This window comes from Sprattus sprattus (assembly GCF_963457725.1).
Source record: "Sprattus sprattus genome assembly, chromosome: 1".
Taxonomy (NCBI): Eukaryota; Metazoa; Chordata; class Actinopteri; order Clupeiformes; family Clupeidae; genus Sprattus; species Sprattus sprattus.
In genome coordinates, this window is record NC_137920.1 from 45464648 (window position 1) to 45491349 (window position 26702).

General features: G+C 39.1%; 2 protein-coding genes across 2 annotated transcripts in view; both read left to right on the forward strand.

Moving 5' to 3' along the window:
• The window catches only part of ccdc197 (coiled-coil domain containing 197), a gene marked incomplete at both ends in the record, with an annotated part of 59159 nt that extends 55851 nt beyond the window's left edge, over positions 1 to 3308 (forward strand). The window contains 3 exons of the mRNA XM_080850415.1: positions 2498 to 2608; positions 2968 to 3084; positions 3177 to 3308. Of these exons, the coding sequence (XP_080706541.1) occupies positions 2498 to 2608; positions 2968 to 3084; positions 3177 to 3308 (360 nt within the window). The remainder of the gene's footprint in view (positions 1 to 2497; positions 2609 to 2967; positions 3085 to 3176) is intronic.
• Positions 3309 to 5601: 2293 nt separating this feature from the next.
• The window catches only part of LOC308371864 (glutamate receptor 4-like), a gene marked incomplete at both ends in the record, with an annotated part of 100002 nt that continues 78901 nt past the window's right edge, over positions 5602 to 26702 (forward strand). The window contains 2 exons of the mRNA XM_080846891.1: positions 5602 to 5689; positions 6454 to 6612. Coding sequence (XP_080703017.1) covers positions 5602 to 5689; positions 6454 to 6612 — 247 coding nt within the window. The remainder of the gene's footprint in view (positions 5690 to 6453; positions 6613 to 26702) is intronic.

Sequence of the window (26702 nt, forward strand, 5' to 3'; positions counted from 1 at the left end):
GAAAAGCCCCTTACAAAAATGTCCGTGTCAGAGAACTCCTTCACCAGCGAAATATCCAGCGAAATAACAAACTCCCAACCAAGGGCCTGATTTACTAATATGCGAGCGCTTCTTAATCTGCGTTCGCAAATTAACGCACGGTGTTTTTGCGCATTTTACTTGATATTTATCAAGCCAGATCTGCGCTGGGCAAACCGTGCTTACTCCGCCCTTTAAAGAGCCTGATTTACTAAGATTGATTTGCGAACGCATCTTTGCCAGGCGCACATTAACGCACGGTGATTCCCCGCATTTTCTGTGATATTTATCAAGCCAGATACGCGCTGGGCAATCATTATTTAGCGCACCGTTAAAAGACTGGAGAACTTGCCAGCAAGTTACTGCCACCATGGAGATTCGAGGAAGAAAAAACTAAGGTTCAGCGAATAGATAGCGAATAGATAGCGAGATAGATATATTGGTTCACGTTCGCTCAATCACTGAACCTGATTCAATGGGTTATATTGTTGTTTTGCCCGCCATCATCTACAGCGAGATGTTTAAAAGAACACGATTATAAATAATATGCTATTGGTGGCATTAATGCATAAACTGTCTATTATAACAATATATATGTGTACATGGCGAGATTAATACGTTCTACAAGGGACATGGGTTCACTACCATATATCCCCACTGCAACAAATACATTTACCAAGTAGACAGGCCTCTCCAAAATCACCGTTGCTCAATCATGTATAAATGGCACTATTCCGAAAGATAAAACTGTCATGGACAGACCACTTCCACGTAAGTAATGGTCATGTTGGCATCACATATGACCTGGACATTCATTGAATATGTGTGCTTTCTGTTTCGGTAAACGTGTTCGCGGATTGAAGGTGGGACTGTTTGCATGTGGGTGCGATCAATTTCTCCAATTACGTTCGGAAAGTTTAATTTCATATATATGAATATATGAATTATACGAGTTGAAACAAATATTTCTGTTCGCTGTCTCTGTCTATGTCTTTGCCTTGCTGCTGCCATATCAACGTTTTCAGACTCAGTGGAAATGCGCTTGGTTAAGACGTGCTTTTATGAGGCGGAGAATTAGCCTGCAAATCAGAGATGTGCGCTCGCCGGGCAGTTTAGTAAATACCACGCAGTTCATCATTAGGCGCACTCCTCCCATTAAATAGCGCTACACGCCTACGTTACCACCCACGTTTCCGAACCATCCCACCTGTTTGCAGGTACACACCCTCAAAGCGTTAATATGCGCTGCGCCAGCTTAGTAAATACCGTTTTTCGTTACGACCGCTATTTTACGCCAGAAAATGGGCGCAATCCTGTTAGTAAATCAGGCCCCAAGTGTCAGCGAGGAGGTTGATGGCCAACAAGACCAGCCAACACTTGTACATCCCTGGCCATACCTGGAAGATTTTTTTGAGATGGTGCAAAAGCAATTCTTTTCGAATGCGCTGCAAGCTCTGCGCAGCCAAGTACCACGAGCTAATGGCTTTCAAAAACTCGACGTCAAATTTGAAGAGACACCAGTCCGTTGATTTAATGTATGCACTACATTACCTCACTAAAGGTTATTGATAACATTCCACTGAAGTTTGACTTTTTGCACTATTACAATACTTATAGGCAACTAGTTATCTTGTCTGCCGCTCCATGAAACGCATGTTAATGCTCAGTAGTACACATGGTACCTTAATGTATTTGCATTCATAAAATGTAATAATAATTTTCAATGGGCATATATGCAGCTGAAACGGGTAGCCTAGTGCATCGGACATTTTTCAACATTACATTTTAATACAACATTATAGTCATTTTGGCCTTTAGAAAAATACTTTTTTTGAGGGAGGTGGGGTAGTGCACTATAGGCCCCTGAGACGCGGCTTAAATGTGTGTCCTTTATGGAAAAAAAATTCTTACATTACTTTTACTTTTCTACTTTTAAGTAGTTTTGAAAACCAGTAATTTTATACTTTTACTTAAGTAAAAAGCTTGAGTTGATACTTCTACTTTTACAAAAGTATTTTTAAACCCTTGTATTTTTACTTCTACTTAAGTATTGAATGTGAATACTTTGGCACCTCTGGAAGTGGTATCAAAGCAAAGTTTGTAATTGCTGCCAATGGAGGATTTTTCAATGAAAGAAAATGGAGGATTCTTTGATGAAAGCAAATGGAGGATTCTTTGATGAAAGCAAATGGAGGATTCTTTGATGAAAGCAAATGGAGGATTCTTTGATGAAAGCAAACGTTGAAGCACAAAAAAATTTGTTATTTCAAGCAGAAATAATTATTTCTAACTTTGCCAAAGTCTTCAAATAATTTTGCACCTTATTTAATGGAAAAAAATATCCTTGAAAATGTGTAATTTTCTTGGTGAACTTTTGAACAGTGGTGTAAACTAGTGGGCTTTTATTGTAAAAGCGTTCAAGTTGTTTTGAGGAAAAAGACATAGATATATATAAATAATAATCTTTTTCTCCATTTAGATGATCAATAAAGAGTTATCAGAACTGCAGACAAAGTGGGATCGAGTCACAGAGAGGGCCAAACTGCTGGAGATGACCACACAGATACATCAAGGCCAATCTCGAGACCAGGTCACCACCCAGTGTGAGAGGGACAAGTTGTGTAGAATCTAATGTTGCAAAGCAGTTTGGATGGGTTATACTGATTAGTTCATTAGTAATATTCTGATCTCTAGTTCACATTCTACCTTCAACCTGTACCGACTAACCATGGGCCATTTGTTCTTATTACTGTAGTTTTAGACCATTCTACCCTCAACCTGTTTTGCAACTAGTAAAATTGTGAAGTCACAACCACTTCCATAAGAGTATCCTGGACAGCATCATAATGTCAGCGTTCTTCTTGTGGAAGACATCATTTTCATGCCATTAATTACTAAACATGTTTGCCTGAGTCAATGCCAGAGGTGCCTTTCTCTGATGTCTTGCAGGTAGAGGAGGTGGGAAGCCTCCTGATTGCTGTCAGGAACCTTGGTGAACAGTGCTACCTATCACACTATGGTCCTCTTGAGGAAATGGATGTGCTAGATATGATAGATATGATCAAGGTGGACTACAGTTCAGTACAGATCATTCATTAACTTCAATAAGAACTTCTGACCAAGTGTAGATTCTGTAATATACTCTTTTTTTGTTACAGGAGCACCTGCTGGATATAGCAGATATGGAGGAAAGAGCCACACTCCTCAGAGAATCAGATTCAGTGGCAATGAGCAGCTTTGCAGTTGGCAGAGAGAAAGGATCACAAACAATGAAAAAAAAAAATGAATAGTTCAGGAGCTCCAAGAAAATCATGCTGAAAACTGGACTGCTAAGCACATTCGTAATGTTCAGATGCTACTCTTTTTTTCAATAAATAGCACTACAGAAAACCCAAAATGGTACCAATGCCAGGAACATTATACTACTTTAAGAATCAAGTTGGGAAAGTAATACTGGACGGCACCTTTACAAAAAATTAAAAATGCAATCACAGTGCTTGCAATGCATTCTGACTTCTAGTCTTCTATCTGCTATTGTTTGTCTTCTAGTTTTCTATCTGCTATTGTTTGTCTTTAATGTAAGGGATAACGGCCGACGAGCTGTACAGTTCTACAAAGATAATGGACGATGCGGGGCAAAGAACTCCACAACGCGCAGCAGAGTATCAGGCCCTAACAGGAGCGCTGTTATTGCCTAAATGTGCGTCAAGGCAGGTCAACAACTCTGCGTCTTGACCCAGGAGAGTAGAGAGACCTGCCATATAAATTCTGTGGGATGCTATAGAAGGATATCGCCATGTTTCAAAAGAGTCCAATACAGTGCCAGTGAAGGCAAGGGCTAAAGTAAAACCAATGCTGCATATTCTGTAGTGAACCCTGTGATCATGTTTTTATTGACCATCAGTGCCTTGTACAGGCAACACTCCCCAAATCAGGGTTTTAGTGCTTGTGTTTCGTCTCATAGTGCCATTGCTTTAACAATAATCTTGTTTCAATCTAGGCTGAACCGGGTAGAGGTTATTGAAGAAGCTCAATTCATCACCATTGAATTCTGATCAACTTCCAATCAATTATGCTTTTTTTTTATTATGCCTGTTTGAAGATCCTGTGCTGTTACTAAGCCTGCTTATTGTTTTTGACTTCTGCCTGAAGATGTTGCAATGTTGCTTCTCTGTCCTTACTGATTCTGATACTCTGCCTGTACTCTGGAGCTGTTTTTAAGATTTTGTCCTTGTGACTGCTCTGCACCTCTCTGGATCTGTCCTTGGACACTTTTTGGTCTTTAAGGGGTTTTAAATATATTATTATAGATTAAATTACATTTTCTATTATTATTTTTACAAATTTCATATTAAACCACAACCACCCCTTCTTGCTAACATGCTAACTGGCCTCTTTTGGTCATAGTTGGAGATGTGGCGATTTTCGCCCATACCCTGGATGGCCAATACGAACCACCTGAGTATTTACCTGTTCCTCACGCAACCATAAACCATTACAATCAACTTAAAGATGATACCAGAAGTAGTTGCATAAAAAACATGAATAGGTGCCATATTGTTGCTTTGACAGGTGGAAGGGTAAACGTGGGCCTTTTACGCATTCCAATCATTACATTTGTTCAAAATGCCAATCCATTTGTAGCTAATAATCAGTGGGTAGAATATATTTCTGATTAATGTTATATTTGGGCCAAATGAAAGCTAGGGCAGGCGATTCCAGAGAAACTTGTAAAAGTAAGACCGACTGGAGACGGGTGCAGAGAATCATTGTCATCGCTAATGTATCCAACTTCTTTATGTCATTAACATGTCTCATTCTCTCAACTACAAAAACACAAATAAGCTACATCACCACATTTGTAAAACCTCCTGTTCAAAGCCAATGTAAGACTAACATAAGATCAGATGACATTGGCTTACAACCTGCGACAAATATACACAGGTATACACAATGTAGGAGTTAGTGCTGGGATAACACATAAGGTACATAAAAGTGGTAAGCTACGTTGGCTACATAGTTCAGGAAAATAACAAATTCCCCTCCAAACAAACCAGATAATTACCCGTCTAACTAAAAGCACTGGTGGAAGAGACTTATTTTTTTCCACAGCTTTTCTCTTTTATTCAGGATAGTATAGTGACAGTTTTAGCAAATATGAACTTTTTTTGGGTTCCCTACTCCAGCTTTAATCCCCATTCCCAAAATGTTCCCATTTAATTTCCACAAAACGAATGAACAATTTTAACACCTGCATACAGTGAGTATTTTTCAAAGGATGTGATTCAAACGTTCTGTCAGTTCATGTGGATGCTCAGTCGACTCCTGATTCGCTATGCCTAAACCCTGAGAATCGATTCCTTTTTTTTTTTTTTTTTACATCGACTCTGATCCCACATCTCTGCATGTGGTATGTCTACCACTGGGCAGAGTTGAACGAAGGCTCATGGCATTGCGGGGGGAAATCCATAGGGAAGAAAATTTCAAGGATGTACTGCTAATGCATAGGCTAGTTTTTTTTCCTCCATCCCCTCCCCAATTGTCAGTTTCCTCAATGTCTCTTCATAGTTTTAATTAATCAAAATGAGGATTTTGTGCAACCACATTTTAGTGATATTTTCTGGCATTTGCGGACTCACAATGGGCCCTTTTCCAAGCAGCGTTCAGATTGGTAAGTAACACGAATCAAAGGCGATGAAGCCCCGTTTAAAGCCCATTACTGTTATATTGTAAAGACGCGCGTTCTGTCGCCCCCGTTTCATATTTAACAATAATCAAAGTGTTACAATGTCTGACAGGAGCTTAACGAGGTGGGTTTCTCTATAAAACGAGAATTGTTCGAATGGTTAATGAATACAAGGTAACGTGAAGGTTATTGTAATGAGATCCTATTTGTGAGTCCCTTTTCCCGTAGTCCGTAGGTTTCTGTTCAAAGTGACGGGATGTTTTGCTTCTGGAAAGGATACCAAGGCGGTATCTGTTGAAAGTTTAGTGCTTATCTAATGTTTTTATGGTTCATACGGCGTAAACATTGTGGTTGTCCTTCAAATTTTGCGCGATCACTATGCGGAAAGTGCGTTATTCCAACGGAACTGAGTCAAGCACTGTGATAAACCTGATACACTTTGCGGTCAAATATGCTTAATTTTCACATTCCACAGGAACCATCCATTTTTAGCAACCACTGGGACTGGTGTATTTTGATCGCATTGTTTATGACAAAGGCCTGTTATGCATACCTTTATAGACACATTCGACTGAAAATATTGCAATTATCTCATCTCTTAATGCTGGTTGCTTTACTAGAGTCGTAATCCTTTTACTTTTTGTAAGGAATATTTTCCAAACGGCATTTTCTGTATCAGTGTACTTCTGCATGGGCTTAGGTTTTGATCCGTCTCATTTGTGACAGCTTTCTCCCCTCTCTCTCTGCAGGCGGGTTGTTCATCAGAAACACCGACCAGGAGTACACTGCATTTCGTTTAGCTATTTTCCTGCACAATACCAGTCCTAACGCATCTGAGGCTCCTTTTAATCTCGTGCCGCACGTGGACAATATTGAGACAGCCAACAGCTTCGCCGTTACCAATGCCTGTAAGTAAAGCTTCGAGCACTCGTCACAGCATGACACGTCGAACACGTTGTCTTGGGTTTGGGAATTGTGTGACGTTGTGTAGATGTCAGCGTATTGATAAAATTCACTTTGGGCACACACACACACACATTTAGTAGGCCGACCAATGCTAACCATATGCAGAGTTTTGTTTAATAAATTCATTTTATGGTTTAAGGTTAGTCCTTATTAGGTTAAAGTGTTCTAACAGCTAGTTGTATTTCCCTGGTTGCATATTTCCATGTGCCTGTGAGGTTGAGAATCTAAAAGTGATTCACTGCATCATCGTGGACCATCCCCCTGATCCTGTGCTCGTGTCTGTGTGGCTTGAGACCTGAGGCTTTTCAGTGACACAGATTTAGTCACATTGTCATAGGGTAGCACTTTTAGCTGTAAAATGCTGCAGTGCCTCTACATGAATGTACACACTATGTGCCTGCAATGGTTCCTTTATAATTGTAGGGTAAGCTTCATATAAATACTCTGCACTCAGATTTTGAATTTCAGTAATTTTTTTACAGATTGGAAACCATTTAACCTTCATAACTGTATTTTGAGGTTTATTGTTGTGCCTTATATGAACACATTGGCCCCTAATAGATGGACAATGTGGGCTCCAACAATGGTTTGCCATTAACTTAATTTAATTACTAGGGCAATATCATCTGGTTTGGTACCTTGGGGCCTTCAAGGGCAGACCAATGTCTTGTTTTGTGTGGGTGTCTAATAAAAAAAGGTGGTAGTTTCATGTTAATTGTTTTGATCAGTAGCGAACCATATTTTTTTCACTACACATTAAATATGCTGAAATGCTGACACATCTTGCTGGCGCTTATTTAAGCTGACATATTTCACAGCAATTATTTTTTATTTCGACTAAAGTGCTCCTACACAGTTTATTGGACTGATGTCAGATTTGGTGTACATAAAGTCACAGGTGATTCGATTTTATATAGGGAAGAGATTTTTGATATGTTGAACAGTTTAGCCATGGGGAAAGGATTGATTTGGGTACCAATAAACAGATTTTTGGGCTCTTTATTCAGTCTGGTGACTGAGAGGATTTGAATCAGTCAATGCATGAGTTGTAAGGGGTTGCTCTATGGGAGCTAGTGTCATGACGTAGGCCTACAACAAAGGCTAGTCACATCCGGAAGTGGTGGCCATGTTGGCTAAACAATCCAGAGAGGCATTATGAGAGGCATATAGCTTAATAATGAACTTGTTTAACTGTGGTGTTATGCTAAATTGGTGCTTAAAACAATGATAACGGTTGATGTTCTGTCATGAAATATGCCTGCTTTAACCTTTAATGAAACAGGCAATTGTGTTGCCTCCAGGATATATATATAAACATATTTGGGGAATCAGCTATATATATATATATATCGATATATTAGTGCTGTCAAACGATTAAAATATTTAATCGCGATTAATCGCATTTTTGTCATAGTTAACTCAAAATGAATCGCGATTAAATAAATCAAAATGAATCGCGATCGCAAATTTTATCTGTTCTAAATGCCCCTTCAATCATTTTTTTCCATCATTTTTTTTAATGCTCTTATCAACATGGAAAAGTGGATTGGCTTGTTTAAGCAATGTTTTATTTTATTGAAAAACAACATTGCCAAATGGCGGTACAAAATAAAATTATAAAGTGCACATTTAAGATAAACAAGGACTCATCCTATAGTGCAGTTAAACCATGGCTTAATATTTTTTGCTGCCTGTTGACATTTTCAGACAACAGTGAAGCTCGCTTCTTTTGCACAACACAACTTTTAAAGGTAAACTTTCTATTCAGAAGCTTTTTATCATCCATTTCGCTGTGTCGCGCTCATCATTCACTCAAACGTGACGTTAGCCTACTACAAAGTTTGGGAGGGCAAAATAACATTAATCTAAAAAATATATATTTACGGCGTTAAAATGGGTTCGCGTTAACGCTGTTAATAACGCGTTAAACTGACAGCACTAATATATATATATATATAATATATATATGTATATATATATATATATAAAGCTGATTCCCCAAATATTTTAGTTCTTTTCTCCTAACAAAGAGCTAATATATTTTTTGTTTCGAAAAGAAGAAGATTCAAGGTTTCTGGGGGTGTTGTTTTTATGTCTGTAGGACAAAAACTCTCTAAGCTTTAAATACAATTCCCCACAATATCCCCCACGGGGCATTGTCATGATTGTCAAAGACATTTTCTCTAATGGAGAATAATATGGGGATTTTGAAAAAGCGCACCTACCAAACCGCGTTGGTAACTTCTCCTGTTTTGCCTTACTTACTTTTGTCGGCTGCCAAAGTCACTAAATTGTCAACAATGCCAATCTATCATCACATTACAACATTAGTCGTTTTGCCTGTAACTTCATGATTTCTACATTGCCTATATGACCTACCTTTATGCAGACTAGAATATTCCCCTTTTGATTGGTCAGTTTTCTTAGTAGGAGATAGAATTTGCATTGCAACTAGAATTTGCAGCAAATTTTCAATGTTTATCATTTTATTTTTTGAGTCTACAGGAATAGATTTTGTTGATGTTCAAAAAACACATTCTTTTTCTCATACGGCATGTTTCTATTCACCCTGTGTCTGAAACCCTCTACTGGAGCTCCTGTGTCTATAACCCCCCTTCTGATGAGCCCTGTGTCCTCTTGAGGGCATTAAGGATAGGGTTACAATTGTGTCATCTTCACAGCAAAATCGCCAGTGTTAATTCAACTCCCATAGTGTTAAATTCAACACTTTTCCAGTGTTTATATAATCCTCACTGATTCAGAGTTAAATCAACACTTTGCAAAGTGTTAATATTTTAACTACATTGTGGTGTTAAAAATCTAACACTCTAAGTGTTAATTTCTACACTGTACTGTGTTAACTCTTTTCACTGGGAGTGTTATTCCATAACACTTGTGGTGTTGTTGAGTACACTTTTAAGTGTTCACTATTACACTGGATAAGGTTAACTATTTTCACTGGGAGTGTTAATTCATAACATCCACAGTGTTATTTATAACACTTTTAAGTGTTTATTTTCACACTCAATTGTGTTAACTCTTTTTCACTTAGTGTTACTTTATAACATTTACAATGTTATTGTATGACACTTTAGAGTGCTCTATGAGTTTTTAAATTCTAATCTGTCTTATACCTTTACCACATTGAAGTGCAATTGTGTTACTATCAGTGAAAAAAAAATACAGAAAGATGATGACATTACATTCACATTATAATTTTAATACATTCCAAGCACCATCAAAACATTGTACTTTAACAAATAAAATAATGGCATAATGTAAAGTCCATTGTTATTGCCATAAGAACTTTGTAAGTCAAAGGGCTTGTACATTTCAATAGAATCTGCTCTAATAACATCGTTTTCATCGGTTTCAAAGACTTGATAGGCATGGAAATGCTCACTGAACTTTTCAACAAAAAGCTTGTTAACTATAAGGTGACACTATTGACCAAAACATGGATCTATGCTTTTGATTATGGCTACTCAGAGCGCAAAAATCGTCCAACAAGGGTGAACTTGGACAGTACTGGCAATAGTATAGGCCTCAACTCCATTCAGACTCTTTGTCTAATAAGAAACATTCCTTTAATTTTTGGTGACATTGTGCCAAAAGGAAATCAGAACTAGACCTTGCTATTGCTTTTACTACAAATAACGTAGTGGGATTTGAAAAGTTAATCAGAAGCACCCAGTGAGCTTGTGGCTTGGCAGGGGATGAGTTGTTTGTCCACTGCGATGTAGAAGGTGTCAATTCTGCTTTGGGTTTGGCCAACAGCAAGGATGTATGGTTCGCCAGATCTTTCTTGCAGGTGTTCATCGATGCAGCTGCATGACTAAAAACAAATAAGATACAAAAAAAAAACATACACTGTTAAGTAAGCCAAGTATAAATGACCCCTTTAGTTTTAAATCATGTTCCTTACTGGACTCCTGAACAATAGGCCTGTACTTAGTCTTGTCAAAAACATACTCCACATGGAGAGGAAAAAAATGAAAGTTCAGAGCTAAAAAAGTGTCTTGTAGGACATTAAAAAGTGAGGGAACTTACAGGATTTACCTTGTGAAAGTGCACCGTTTTGTCTTCTGCATCCCTTGGACTTATTTTGGTCCTCCTCTTCCGTCCAGCTGAAGGTGGCAAAAGATGAAGCAGTAGCAGTACAGAAGCCATGTCACTATCACAATCTGTTTGGGGTGGAATGTATCAGACAATTTATAAAATGAAAAAGTTAAAATAAAGATTAGTATTGTCAAAAAAACATGCAGCGAAGCGTACCATTGTCATCATTCTCTGCGAGCTTCTCTGCAGCTTTTAGCAAATGACACAGGTCAGTTGACGGAGTCAGCTGGTTGGCCTCTTTGATGAATTTTGGCTTGAATGAGCTGTTTCAACACAAAACAGCAGCAGAAAATCTTGATTGACCTGTTAATCATACACAAGTGTTACATTTAGTCTACGTTACACCAAATGCTGTCCTTCTTATAGCTCCCAACAGCACCCTGAAGCTATAACTGAAGCTGAAGCTATAACTTTGCTTTTATCTTTTTTAATTATTATTTTAGGCCTGCATTTATTTGGGGCAATATTATGGTACTGCATCTTGGATTAGTAACTCTGCACTTCTTTGTGTTAATGGTAGACTAAATTAAACAAGTCAGCCGCAACAGTGATACAGATCTTACCAAGATTGATCAATAATAGAAGTTTTTATTTATTTATTTTTATATGAGACACAATAGTCTACAATAAACTGTGTTACAGGTATAGCCTAGTTTTTTAACATATGAGCTACATCCAGTCTTGTGATATGAGGAGCTGATACATGGGCAACATATCTTGTTAAGCCTCTTAGGATGTCTTACCTTCACGTATGAATTCCAAATAAGTGAAGCTGGCGTGCAATTTGATGTACTTCTTTAAATGGAGGTATTTCACGTTCGGCAGCATGTCCTAAAATTGCACCTGGTGGCGAAAGTAGGGAAAGGGGGTGAAAAACTATATTACCATAAATGTATTACCCATGGTTTAAGTGGCAATGGAAGTTTGTTGCATCCAACAGTGTGCGCTTAACACGCTTCCTACTTTATATAACAAAACATCATTAGTAGCCTACATTGATAAGTGAATTTCTTACATTTGAAACCGGCGGTTCTAACATATGCACAGCTCTGTCTATGACATATTGCTGTCGATAGCTAGTCGTTTTTTCATATAGCATGGTAGGCTAGATGTTGCATCATATAAAATATCGGCGGCATCGACGACCCTCCCTCCACTGATATATTTCGTTAAGTGTAAAACACTGAATAGTAGCCTATTTCGCTGAAGCCAAAGCAAAGGGGAAAGTCTTCCCTCTGTTCATGCTAATTACTGCTTCCCTTACCATTAGCAAGCAATCAATCCCTATACTGCGTTATCCTTACATGCGTTTGAAGCAGAGTTAAGGGTAACTACTTCGACAACAAAACTTGACTTGAACTGTCTTTAAATTAGATTCTTACCTTTTAAACAGAATATTCCTGACAAGAACGTTCTCTCTCCCCTTTACAACTATGAAAGTGAGCAAAGTGCATTTCCCTGTCGAGCTCACCTTACCACAAGCTGCCAGCTACTAACGTTATGACAAATTCAAATTCTAACGTCTGCGAGTACCCCCGCCCCTCTTCATTCAAAAGGAATAAAATGGCTCGCATTTCTTTTATAACATTAAAATCACTGTTAAGCACTTATTATATGTACATTTATTGTCTCTGTAAAAACCTGTGGAAGATGGTCAGCTTTACTTAGGCTAAAGAATCCTGGCGTTAGGCTACCACACAATTTATTAGTAACCTAAGCTTCCACATTGGCAAAATGTTGCGTGCTTTAGATAAATACCGTTATTAAAAATGATAATATTTAGGCGTAATTATGATTTAAATTAAAACAAATTTAAATTATAATGTATGGTTCTTACCTTAACAACCTCCACGATTGATCTCGACACCAAACTTCTAGCAGCCTCTTCATGCCCGAGAGCGCGTAAAAACCGGATGTAGAAATCAACTCCAAATAAGTGATGGGTATTGACTCCTTGAAATAACCCCAGCTACAGAGCTTTTTCAGCACTGTAAGTGTTACAATAACTCTAAAATCAACACTTGTTAACTCTGATTAGTTAACACCGAACATTTTAACTCAAATTAACACTACCGATTTTGCTGTGTTGAGGGGTCCTCCATAAGGATAGGGTTTCAATTGTGTCATCTTGTAACAAAGGGAAAAGACTGGAATTCCAACAGCATTTCAGGCAGCTCAGAAAAGTAGGTTCTGTGGGAGAGAGTTGCTCCCTCTGTGGTCCTTTGCAGACCGTTAACATGCACAAAAAGCTGTATAACACACTAAAGGAAAGGGGGGAAAAGTCTGAAAAACATAATAGCTTTTAATAACTTTAAAATCAATGCTGTAGAAAAATGTAACTTATGCGGATGCCAACAAGTGGTCTTGTGAACTATGAAAAGTTTCTCATAGTGCAGTGCCAGAGATGCCTCATCTCAGAAAGTGAAGCAGATAACGTGCCTCAGCACATCACATATTAAATCCACCATCGGCTTCATTGCTACATTAATGGATTCCAACACAGAAACATCTTGCTAGGTCTGGTTGAGGTGGCCATGTAAAAGCCTGTTCAGCACGTTCGGCTTGCAGTCCTCTGGCTGTGCTCAGTCAGCTTACCTTACCTTTTGTTACCATTTGAATATGCTTCCATATTCTAGGCCATTGGATGCTGGGCGTGTACAAAAATCCCATATTTAAATATTTAAATCCCATATTTTGAGAAAATGAGGCAGAACACAGTTTTCATCCATTTTCAAGCTTTGATATCTTCCAGACCATTCATCACATTGATACAGTTGTTTAATACAATATGCAGAGCATACATAGGAAGGTCTGTGTGTAATATCAAGTCTCTAGCTTTACCATTGATCTTTCCACAGGCCTTTAAAGATGCTGCAACAGAGCATAGTGTAACATTTTCGCGCAAATTCAAGCACCCCGAATACTATGATATTCCCAAGCCACACCCTTGGAATTCCATATTCTTCAAGTAATGGTATCATATTTTAAGCCTAGAAAATTTGAAGGAGCTAGCTTAAATAGGGTGACCAGACGTCCTCTTTTACCCATGTCCTCTTTTCTAGACCTAAAAAATGCGTCTGGCAGGGATTCCAAAATTGTCCGGGATTTTGCCTCGTCGGGTATTTGTGTTTCTCTGGGTCTTTCACAAACTAGCTTTTTTACGCCCTTACCAGTTCTCGAAAGAGTATCTCCCTTACGTTCCACCTTCTACTCTGACTGTAGAACTGTCATTGGTCGACCGCCCTCTCAGTGGTGCCAGATGCGCGATAATTATCCTCCAAAGATGACCATTTTCAGCATCTGGTACGATTCTTCACCATTTTCAATCTGGAAACACTGAGCACCTTGCCGCTTCCACTAGTAACTTGTATCTTTTCCACATGCAGATGTCATGTGCTGTTGTTAACAATGCAACTAGTAGTAGTAGAATGTAGTAGACTGAGTAGTTGCATTGTTTACAACAGCACATGACATCTGCATGTCGAATGGATGGCAAAACCTCGTCTCATGGGGAGGGGGCGGGGTCATCTGTATGTAAAACAAGATGGCAAAACATGCACAACTAGTAGAGTTAGAGACTAGTTAGAGATTGATAAACTGATGCCTAAAACATTAATGGTTCTCCTAACACTAATTCTTGTGATCAGCCAGTTATATGTCTCATGCATAAAAAGACTGTTTCATCAATGCCTACTTTTCATCAGAACCTATGATGCTCGGGTAACTTAACTGTTAGCCGGCTCAATTTAACCTCAACTAGTTCTTGGTTTGGACACTATACTGCAGCTGGTAGCAAACCACCTGCTGGTCAAATAAATAGACAGTACAGCGAGTCGTGTGGCATTAATATTACATTGCTTTACAAACATCACATGACCCATCCAGCTTGTGAGCATCCATTTTCCTATCAGCTGTGACAAAGTTTCTGGTGCTTATTCTAGGACTGCATGTAAGGACAACTGTAATGTGTGTATGACAACAAAAGGTCATCTGCCTCAGTTTGTTCTAGATCATTCGCCTACTCAATTTCTACTATAGGAAAATAAAACTTTTATTATATAGATTAAATGTAACGTTACAACATTTAACTATTCAAGTGTTGAATGAAAATCTTCCTTTTTGCGTAATCTTGCTAACAAACAGACAGACAAACTGAACTAAAAATACGTCCTCCATAGCGGAGGTAATTACAGTGAAATATTTTATGGTTAATAAGTGCAGTACAGTAATCAAACAGAGAGCATAAATAAACTTGGGTTGGGTGGGTAATGTGAGGTTGTGAAGCCATGCAAATGTTGATGCTACACAACTCACTGAACCATCCCTCTTCGTTCATCAATCTGTGGTCAGGCAGCTGCAAACCAAGTGGTTATGGTTGAAGTGTGGGCATGAGACATCACAGGGCAGTTGATCACAAGGAAGGTAAGGACAACTAATATATCAATATTCTTAACGCTTTACATTCATGCCTACAAGAGCATCCAATAGCTATCATTTCATGCTCACACTTGAAAGTCTTCAGTATAGGAATTCGGCCTACTGCAGCTAGCTGTTAGTCAGACAGCTAAGTTAGACTGTAAAATAAGTACATCACTATTGTCTGCATAACTTAAAAAAACCAAGATACATATTAAGTTTGTTGAATGCAGGACCCATTTCAGCTGCACTGTGAGTTTGCATTGCCACAATCGAATGCTACTATACACTACAGCCTAAATAAAACAAGACTACCATCTAGTGGTCGCTTCATTGCCTCTGATTGGAGGGGGAGGGGGCATTTGTGGGGATCAAGCTACTGTATTTGTGTGTGAATCGCTGAAAGAATGTCTCAAAATGATATCAGTGGGAGCTGGGATGAATGTTGGATGATCTACAGATGGCGAAATAACACATCATAGTATGTTTGTTTAAGGGATAACTAAAAAAGTCACAAGTAAGGAGTTCTGTATTTGTGGATAGAAAGACATTTGTAAAGCATTTCCAAACAATTCTAAAAAAGATTCTCTCCATTAAAGTCATATAATTATAATATAATGTGTGTTATCACACATGAGTCAACGCAGAGTGAAAGAGTAATAATAAACCTTCAACAAATAAAGTTATTTGGCGCGCATGTCAGCATATTTAAATACAAGAAAAAGGTCTTACCTTCATGCCATCATAGCAGATCACTCCTTGTTGACTGGATCCTTGTTGACCGTCGAGAGAATGTCCTTTTCCATTGACCCATAATAAAGACCTCCCAAATGATCCTGGATTAGTCCCACCTGCGTGACTGGCAGTGTCATATTTGTAAGAGAGTCCAATGAGATAATAAGTATTGGTGAAGAGATTATACCTTTGAAGTGTTTGGTAGCAACAGAAAGTGCAGTTTCTGCAGCACAACTCATGTTTAGGTGTCACTTGTGTCCATCCTTACAATTTGCCATAGGATGATTTGTGTATGTAGGCTTTTCGTCAGAGTTATCAAACACAACATACGCACAACATACATCCTCATAAATCTAAACATGACTCACAGCGTAAAATCATGTGCACATCAACGCACCTAACGTCCCTTCCCACAATCATTTTGATATGGGTCAAGACACCTTAAATTGGTTGGATGTGCATACATCTTCCAGGTAAACCTCCCCACGAAAAGGGCGCCTATGTATGAACTTGAAATTCTGTTGATGTGTATTCTGTGGGTTTATCAGGGGAACCAGATGCCATGTGAGTCACATATTTGTTCAAACTCAAATTAGGACTAACATGCAAAAAAAAAGCAAAGGATAAAGAATTCTTAACGAAATCACGCACTCCTTTTTTCACAATTTGCACTGCACAGTGCTTAAACACAGAAAGAATGAATCATACAGGCCATTGCAGTGCAAGTGTTGTGGTGGGTATAGGGTATTTTGGGTATTGATTTAATGGTAGTTTTTAAAAATGATTATTAAACTCATCATCCTCTCTTGGTGCCTGTGTTACATGTGTAGAGTCAATAATGCTGATTACATTGGAAAAAACTGGCATTAATACAAAACACATTTTAGTATTGGCCACTGTACTGGTAAATATACCTTGAAGTTAACCAGGTGATCTCTTCGTCTACAACTGGCATGATGGCTGTAATGGGCCCGCACAATACATGCATGAGAAATCCTGACCGCAGTGATAAACAGGCCGTTTAGCCTACTTGCACCACTGTTAATTCCTCTAATCTACAAATTAATTTGTACGTCCCTCTGGATAAAAGCGTCTGCTAAATGAATATGTACAGTGCCCTCCACAATTATTGGCACCCCTAGTGAATATGAGCAAAACAGGCTATAAAAAAATTGTCTCTGCTGTTTATCCTCTTGGTCTTTCACTCAAAAAAGTCAAAAAAATCTTACCTTTTCATTGAAGTAAAATTATTGAAAAATGTTTGAATTATTGAAAAAAAAACTGTTAAGATTAAATAAATATTTTTCCGCAAAACATGTGTGCCACAATTATTGGCACCCCTAGAAAAATCTTGTAATTAAAATCTAACTGAAGTATATTTCCAGTCATGTTTTACATTTTTAAGTTCACCTGTTTGATAAGGAACTCTAAAGAGGTCAACCATGACTTCCTGTTCCACTGGCGTACAAATATGAGGTGATACAGGCCAAATTCCATTAGTCACAATGACGATGTGTGACGAAAAGTTGTTGAGCTGCACAAATCAAGAAATGGACACAAGAAAATCTCTAAGCAGTTGAAAATACCCATTTCTACTATCGTGGAAATATTAAGAAGTTTAAAGCGACAGGAGATGTTAAGAATCAGCCTGGAAGAGGATGTGTCTGTACATTGACCCCACGCACCGTGAGGAGGATGGTTCGACAGGCAAAAGAATCTCCAAGGATCACAGCTGGAGAATTGTAGTGGTTAGTTGAGTCTTGGGGTCAGAAAATCTCCAAAACTACCATAAGACGCCACCTACATCACCACAAGTTGTTTTGGGGGGTTGCCAAAAAAAAGCCTCTGCTGTCAATCAACAACAAACTAAAGTGCCTAAAGTTTGCCAAATGTAAGTCAGACTTTATTGGGACCGAGTTATATGGTCAGATGAGACCAAAATAAAGCTTTTTGGCAACAAACATCAAAGGTTGGTTTGGCGTAGACAGAAAGATAGCCATACAGAAAAGCACCTCATACCCAATGTGAAGTATGGTGGCGGATCTTTGATGTTGTGGGGCTGTTTTCTTCCAAAGGCCCTGGACATCTTGTTAGGATACATGGTATCATGGACTCCATCAAATACCATCAGATAATTAATGAAAACCTAACAGCCCCCCTCCAGTAAGCTTAAAATGGGCCGTGGTTGGACCTTCCAGCGGGACAATGATCCGAAGCACACCTCAAATTCAACACAAAAATGGTTCACCGACCGCAGAGTAACGGTTTTGCTATGGCCATCACAGTCCCCCAACCTTAACCCCATAGAAAATCTTTATTTTTTAACATTGAATTTAACCTAACATTTTTTAACATTGAATTTAATTCAACATTTAACAACATGAAAGGTACAGGGTGGCCCTGCCACTGCCATTTAACTCTGAGCTAACAATTAATAACAACTTATTAAAATAATTCAGATATATGTTTTTATTTCATCATACATAAAGAAGGGACAGTGAATCCTCAAGCATCTGTCGATGGCACACATCCTCCCACATTAGTGAGTTGTATCTTCTTTTCAATAACTCCTGACTGCACGATCCAACGGATGACGGAGGAGGAGTCTGGCGCATGGAGTTGTGTTGACAACATAGATGTTATAGTGAGATTGACAGGTCAACAAACCAATCACACCGCTAGCAAGTTGTTAAGATTGTAGGTAGTAGCATGCTAACATTAGCTAGGGGGCTCATACACCTCGCAAATACTCTCAGACTTATTTTTCAGTTACAATTAAGGTTTTTTTTTTACCTTGTACAGTGTCTATTTCTCTGTATTTTGTTTTAAATCTAAGCAAAAAAATGTCAAACTAACAATTTATAGGTACAAACAAGACCAGCTATGGAGTTTAGTCCGCCATCTTTTATTTTTGATCTTCGCGCTCTTTAGACTTGAGCATAAGCGCGATCTGATTGGCTAGTGCCTGTGCTGTCGTATTTGCATGAAAGGTGCTGTGAGTGAACCGGTGCCAAGCTTGAGAGAACTCCTGTGGGTAGCTGAATGTGTCGATTGGACTGAAAGATAACGTCTTCTCGATCAATTTATAAGTTCGCTACAATATGTTGGATTTATGTTTATGTGAATTTGAAGGGAATAAATACAATTCTGATTCGGAAGACATTTAAATTTGTGGGGGAAAAAATTGGTTGAATTTTTTTTTTTTTTTTTTTTTAAGAAATATAAAAAAAAACTGTCTTATCAACCAAAGATTTCGCAACCCCCCTGCAGTACTTCCGGGGACCCCCTGTTGAAGACCTCTGCTCTAACCAATTGCCTCACTGTGCTAGCATGTTCTGACAACACCAAGGAAGAATGTGCCCTTTCCGTTTTTTTTTTTCCACTGGGCGCAGTTTTTGGCGCCCCCCTCTAAGTGGCACCCTAGGCGACCGCCTATACTGCCTGTAGGAAAGGCCGCCCCTGGCCACCTATGTGCAGATGTTTTTTGTTCAATGTATATTTATTGAGATTTTCAAACACAAAGACAGTAGACACAATAACACTGGGACCAGCAAACAAACACAACACCACAAAACAAAACAAGAAAAAAATTAAATAAAAAAAAGTCCAGAGTGGTTAGTGGTTAGTACCTAACAACTTAGTCAGAGTCATGTGCAGATGTTTTTTTTAACATAAATACGATTTTCTGCGTAGAAAAGTGCTAAGCATGTGTTGATGCTACCCCGTGTTCTTAATTCTTATTGGCCAATGGTTGATACATGTGGCCCCGTGTTCTTCATTCTTATTGGTCAATGGTTGTTTTACTGCGCTGGCCTTGTGTTTGATGATCCTGGGTGCTCACACAATTCCCTGGCAGTCTATCCATATTCGCCAGTTTGGCAATAGGCAATAATTCACTTCTGGTTGATGTGACGATGTGATCTGGCTGCCATGCCTTTGAGCCGGGCTCTTTGGTGTGGCGGTCAGAGAGCATGTTTGGCACCCTGTAGACCCGGGTTCGAGTCCGGTAGGGGTGATCACTAGCCTGGATGCCAGACCGAACTTAGCCCCGCCCACAACAATTGAGGTTTGGAAGTTCGGTCTGGCATCGCTCCGTTGGGGAGAAATTATGCCTGCCCAAAAACTAGACAGCCAATCAAATTGTCAGGGCGGGCTTTATACGATGATGGACAGATGATCAACCGTAACGTAATCAACCACGTCACCAAAGAGCGCTTGGTTTGAAGCCAGCTGCTGCTGGAGAGCTGAAATGTGGAGATTGGAGTCTGTTTTAGAAGACATTGACAGCGCATTCATTTTGAAAGAGGAACAGAGAAACGTGATCAAGGCATTTGTCGATCGAAAAGATGTTTTCGCCGTCCGGTAGAAGTTTAATGTATCAGTTGGCCCCGATGGTCTACGTTTGAAACACTCCCCATAATCACAGCCCAATGGAGCAGTATCAGACTCATATTCTGAGTAGAATTATGAGTGTGACATCGTCAGGCTAGGTGACCACACTACAGTTGAACATTAGTTGAGCATTATAATATTAAATTGTTTGCTTTTTTATATGTTTGTGTAACATCAGCATATGAAAGTATGTTCATGAATTGTTACATATACTCATTAAACATTTACAGACCGAAGCGAAACAGCTGCATTGTTGAATCTCAGAAACAGAATCATTATTGAAATGTTACAAATACTTGTATGTACTGAACCCAATGAAGGCAGACTATCCAAATAAAGTGTCACCTGCTCATTAATTTAAAAAAAAGTTACATTTTGGACCAAAAAAGATCTAGACATAGGGCCCAGGTTGTAGATGTTTGCCTTTAAAGCATACCCAAATCCATTAAAATACTTTTTATAATACAGTGATTTCAGATACAAATATGACATGAGCTCTACTCTACTACTTAATACGGGACTTTCACCTGTGAGGAGGATGAGATCAGCAGAATACAGGGATATGACCAATCTGGTTAGTCGCTGGTTAATCTGGTTAGTTTTTAAAGACTGTCGTAATTTGTTACAACAAGTGCAATTACCTCCCTTGATGGTATTTCATCTGAGTCCAGGAGGGGCATGATATCCATGAAGTGGCAGAAACAGCCTGCGTTGCGCTGATGGCCTGCTGTTCCATTCTGCACTCACATTCATTCAGCCTTGAATGAATATGATAGCTGCCAGTTTCTAAAATTAGGATTACCATGACAACATTCCCAATTTTGGTTGTCAAAAAGGACTTTTTTTCTGTTGGCAAACTGGATGGGCACTGGATGCTGAATTTGTAAAACTCATTCCTTTCTAGTCAAAAACGTGTAATTCATTCCACAAGTAAGTATGGTGGTGGGGGCTGTTGGTTTTATTATATATTTACTAGGGCTGTCAATAGATAAAAAAAAATTAACTAATTAATCTCACATTTTGAAATTCATTAATCTAGATTAATCGCGATTAAATTATTATTATTATTATTATTATTTTTAAACTAGTAATCACTCCAGACAGCGTGTATTTTAGACAATGTTGAAAAAACTTTTGTGACAACGCGATTGCTATCGGCAAAGCATCATGGGAAGTTTAAAAGAAAATGTCATCAGGAGAGGGATAAACGAAGAGATCTACTGTAAAGATATTTCTGCTACGTTGTCGATGCAGATTCTAATGAGGCTGTTCTCCACAACAACATGGATTAGACTTCGATGGTTGGACTATGATGGTAGTTTTATAACAATCGTTGCCGCAAGAAAGAAAAAGATTCTCTCGTTTGTTGTGCCTCCTCCGTTTTAGCATACAACGTGAAGGCTTGGCAGATGCCGGTCGTGTGTAATGTGTAGCAGTGGCGGTCCGTGCATTTCACGACTAGGCCTTCAGCGATGTCCTACACGATGTTAAACTGAGTGAATCCACCTCCTAATACCATCATTATGACGCCATGGCTCTCGAACCAGTATATTTTATACAGAAAGGCAGTATAAGGGGCCGATCACACAGGACGCGACTTTTAAAAGCGCGTCGCTAGCAAAACCATTGTTTTCCTATGGTACGGCGCGCCTTTCATGTGCGCCTTTTAAACGCCGCGCCTCACGCCTTTCTGGCGGTTTAAAGGCGCGCCTAAAAGTTAAAATATTCTCAACTTTAAGCGCAAGGCGCGGAGGCGCACATTTTAGCAGTTTATAACTATGAGGAATTGTACAACTCCAGATGTAAGAATTATTCGAATTCTATACGGCGGTCTCATGCGTGGACCTGCGTGAGCAACCAATTGGCCGTCTCTACACTATGCCTTTTATAAATGCCTTTAAAACAAATAGGCTAGCATGCTAGCTAACTGTAGGCACCACTCCACAGCGCATAGGCGCTTTTCCCCAGGAGCATCTTGCCAACGCGCTTTCGATGCGACTGCGCTTATAAAAGTCGCGTCCTGTGTGATCGGCCCCTAAGTGAGCATTGCATCACCTTAACATAGTCGAGTACAACAGACTTTATTAATATTTCCGGAGCATTTCAAATCAATACACCCGTATTAACAATACATTAAGAGTAGTAAACTCTAAGTTATATGATCGCTTGGATATTACTGTCACAACTTAAAAATAAAAGGCAATTTTCAGGGATTAGTCTACAAAGTTTTATTAAGTCCACCAAAAGTAGCCTTTGTGACTCAATGTGAGGTTTAACAAGTTTAACAAGTAACATCGCATTGTCCCACCTGCAAAGCAGTTTCATTAAACTTCCCATCCTCACGATATCCAGTTTTTCTTGAAAGTTCCGTCTTGAAAATGGCGTTGTAATTGTATCAAAAACTGGAATTATCAAGTTTGTGTAAACTAATTTATTTGAGTTGGTTAATGTAATTATATTTAGTCTTACCAATTGAAACAACTAGAAGAATAAGCATTGAAACCGATGTACGTCGTTTTAGCCAGCTAAACTGAGCACTGAAGCACTGCACCGGTCTGCCTCAGTATCCAATCAAAGGACGTTTACGTGTCACGTTCAACGCGAGGAAAGACATCTTCCGGGCCTTCTAGAAGGCCCAGTGTCGCCAACTCGAAATCTGATTGGTTGTCACAACTGTCTGTTTCAGTTCATTCAACTTAAATGAACTGAAACAGCAAGTTGTGATAGCCAATCAGATGTACACGGGCCTTCAATGTGAATTCTGAAGGCCTCAGGGAAGATTTCTGTTCTCGGGGAAGATTTCAAGGAGCGTGGCAACACATGATAGCGGAAATATGATTGGATGAAAGCTCTAACATAAATGAACAACGCTGGAAGCATGAAATGAAGATAATGGACTATGGGGAATCATTTAATACATATTTATGAAAAGAAAATATTAAAATTAAATTTATTTTATTACATTTATTTTCTGATGATGTTTAGGCCAGCAGAGAAGGCCTTGAAGGCCCTGACGGACCGCCACTGATGTGTAGGCTATTTCATTCCGTTCTTGCAATGTGAATAATTTGATTTCATGCTCTTGTGCTTGTTTGTGTGAACAAGTGCATTTATCTGTTGCTGTCCGAGTTCAATAAAGGCAGGCTATTCATAAAAAACGTACGTATATGTGATTAGTTTTGAACAGTTGGGACATTGACTGCTTCAGACTCTGGTTCGGACAAAACATTAATGGCCGGTTGTTCTTTGTTGTGACTTCTGTAAAACACCAACGACACCTAAATGAATTAGCTGTTCGGCTCTGGCTTCTGAGTTTTCCAACCTCCCCCCTCCAGAGAATGCTAGAAACACGGTCATGCCCCACACAGGTAGCTAGTTAGCCCAGCTAACATGTTAGCATAAATGCTAGCGAGACCTAGCATGTCAGGGTTGAAAATAGATAGCAAACCTCTTCCATAAAAGATTTGAAACAGGGAAAGAAGAGGTGACAGGGAGAAGAGTAACGTTAGAGCGGGAGAAGGAGGGGGCACGAACTCAGACCACCCAGGGAACTGTGTGCGTGTGTCAAAATAAAACTCCTCTTTGACGTGTAAATTAATTCCGCACACCGGAAGTAAACAAAGTTGCGTTAACGGCATTAAAATATCTTAACGCGTTAATCGCGGTCACATTAATCTCATAGATTAACGCGTTAACGCTGACAGCCCTAATATTTACATATGCTTGTAGGGCTAAAGTAAGGCTTTAATGTATTTATTCTATGGCAGTCGATATTGCTTCCTCTTTGCTTCAAATGTCTCATAATTAGATTCAAATTATTTTCTAGAACAACACAAGACACCAAAAGACAACACACAAGGCTATGGTGTTCCATGTTCCATTGGAATACATACACAATACAACTATTTATCTTAGTTTACTTAAGATTTGTGGTCTTTTTTTCCCATAAATGTCTGCTGTGAATACAAGCACACCCAGACATTGAAGCTATTACCAGAGTCAAAACAAGGAGAATCACAACCTGCCTTGTAAATGACCTTTGTATTTGAAACTACTTTTTCAGGTTACTCACCCTCTGCCGATTCAAAATAACAGTCATTGTGAAAGGGTTTTTATTTTTTTTTTTGCAGCATGTTATCACAAATGGCAGCAGAATCGTAAAAACAGGTCTCCAGTCTAGACAGGATAATGGAGGCGCTACGCACATCCCTAACCCCTTTTTTCTCAAAATTTTAAAATTATTTTCTAAATGACAACTATTAAGATCCCAAGATTTAGGCATTCTCGGGGTGTAAACCCAGCAAGGCAGAGCATAGTCCATCTTTTCCCCTCGGGGGCATTGTGGGAGATGAAGTCAAGCGCATTGAGTGTGGAGCTGTCAGTGGAAGTCATGCGTGAAGTGGAAGGCAGGATCTGTAGTTCTGTTTTTCATGGTTTACAAAGAGTAAGAAGCAGCTAAATATTGCTTATGTCAACTTTCACCAGGCCGCAGAGCCACAGGATGGCGAGACAAAGGGAAGAGTAACACCAACTTGTTTTCATTTGACTCAATTTGCTTCCATTCAAATCATCATGGCTTATTATATCTAATGATCTTCTATGTATTCCTTTCAATAAAAGTATTTCTGCATTCAATAGTACTTCAGCATTATTTGTATTTATGATTTCTTTCATATTTAAAATGAATTAGATTCTCACTGAGGACCTTGGATGTGAGCCCTGTCATCCTGGAAGGTTCTCTGAGTTATTGGAGCATGTATATCACAAATGGCAGCAAAATCATGAAAAAAGGTTTCCAGTCTACACAAAGTCTTCACAATATCTTTAAAGATATTTACACACACATCCTTCTATATGTTCAGCCCTACTGTACCCTATAGACAAACACACTTGTAGAGACACACAGACACATATTGATTGTGTGAAGTGCAGGATAATTGCACTGACCTGCATGTGCATTTGAGTGGAAGGCACGGGGATGCTGTAATGGGGTCACTGTCAGTGTGGGACAGTGTAAAATAGAACACTAGATAGGGTGATTGGCAGTCAGGATTTCATGTTGTAACAACATTACTCTTGTTTGACAAGATCAATACTGCAGTTAATAATAGCCATATAACTAGTGGTTAATGGTTTTGTCACCTTCATTTAAAAGCCATGGTTACTGGAGAACTATTCATCATAACATGCAGATTTGAACATTCTAGGCATAGAGTAACGGGGGGTCATCCAGTGGTGGTACACCTACACATACCTAAACAGGTGGAGAAAAAGAAAAAAATTAGTAAAATGGAACAAGATAGGGTTGGAGTGACAGAGGGGTGTAGACTAAAAGTAACTCCCAGGTTTTGCTATTTTCAGCTAACTACTGGAAATATCACAAACTGACTGTTAAAGAACTGTTGTCAATGGCCATACAACTGTTTGTAGCAAGCTAAACCTTAGATCATAACGTCACTTACACATTTACACACTTACAATTACACCTTAATTCAACCACACATGGATTTACATCCCCTAGCATGTCAATTCAATCGTATTTTCAACAAGTAAGGTCAGATGTATGTTACAGATGTATTGTTAGCTAGTTAGCAAGCTACAGTCTTTCAGTTAAGCTAACATTAAATGTAAGCTACCAGCCTATGTCTAATTTTGTCCTTAACAAATAATAAAATGTTAATAAAAGTGAGTAAAATGTGAATTTTATTGAAAGCTAAGTGTTAAGTGTGACTGCTACCAATCTTTTACATTGAAATCAATGCATTCAGTTTGTTTTCCCCAAAAAAGGGACACTACACTTTCGATGATGCAACCCCTCTAGTTATCTGTAGGGCCGTTATTCTTAATAGGTCTTGCCTTGGGAGCCAAAATTTTCATTGGTCATGTAAGATTCTCTCTATATTTAGGCTACTACACTTAATCACAAAAGGTGGTCTAGTTGGTTGTAGAATGGAGTCTCAATCAAGGAGCTTGAAGCAGTTCGGATCAGAGCCAGATAAGGTTTATTGCAATAGTTACAGATACTCTAAGTACATTGCGAAACCTAAGTGTCTAAGCGCGGAGCAGAGCCTAAGAGTCGTCGGGCGCACGCAGCTGCGTGGATGGATCTCCGAGACGTCTTCAGGCGCGGATGCTGCTCTCGTGCTCCTGATGATGGTTCTGCCGTGGTGTTGCTCAGCACCCCTCTTTAACCGGCAGGAATACGTAACTCAAACAGAATGTATGACATCTCTACCAAAGTATCACACACACACATATGAACATGTAAACAGTCATGAGCGCAGCGATGCCCTTGCCCTTGGGCCTGATAGAATGGGCACCTTTGAGGAATGCTATACAGCACACACACATAGAGGGGCCTAAGCAGACA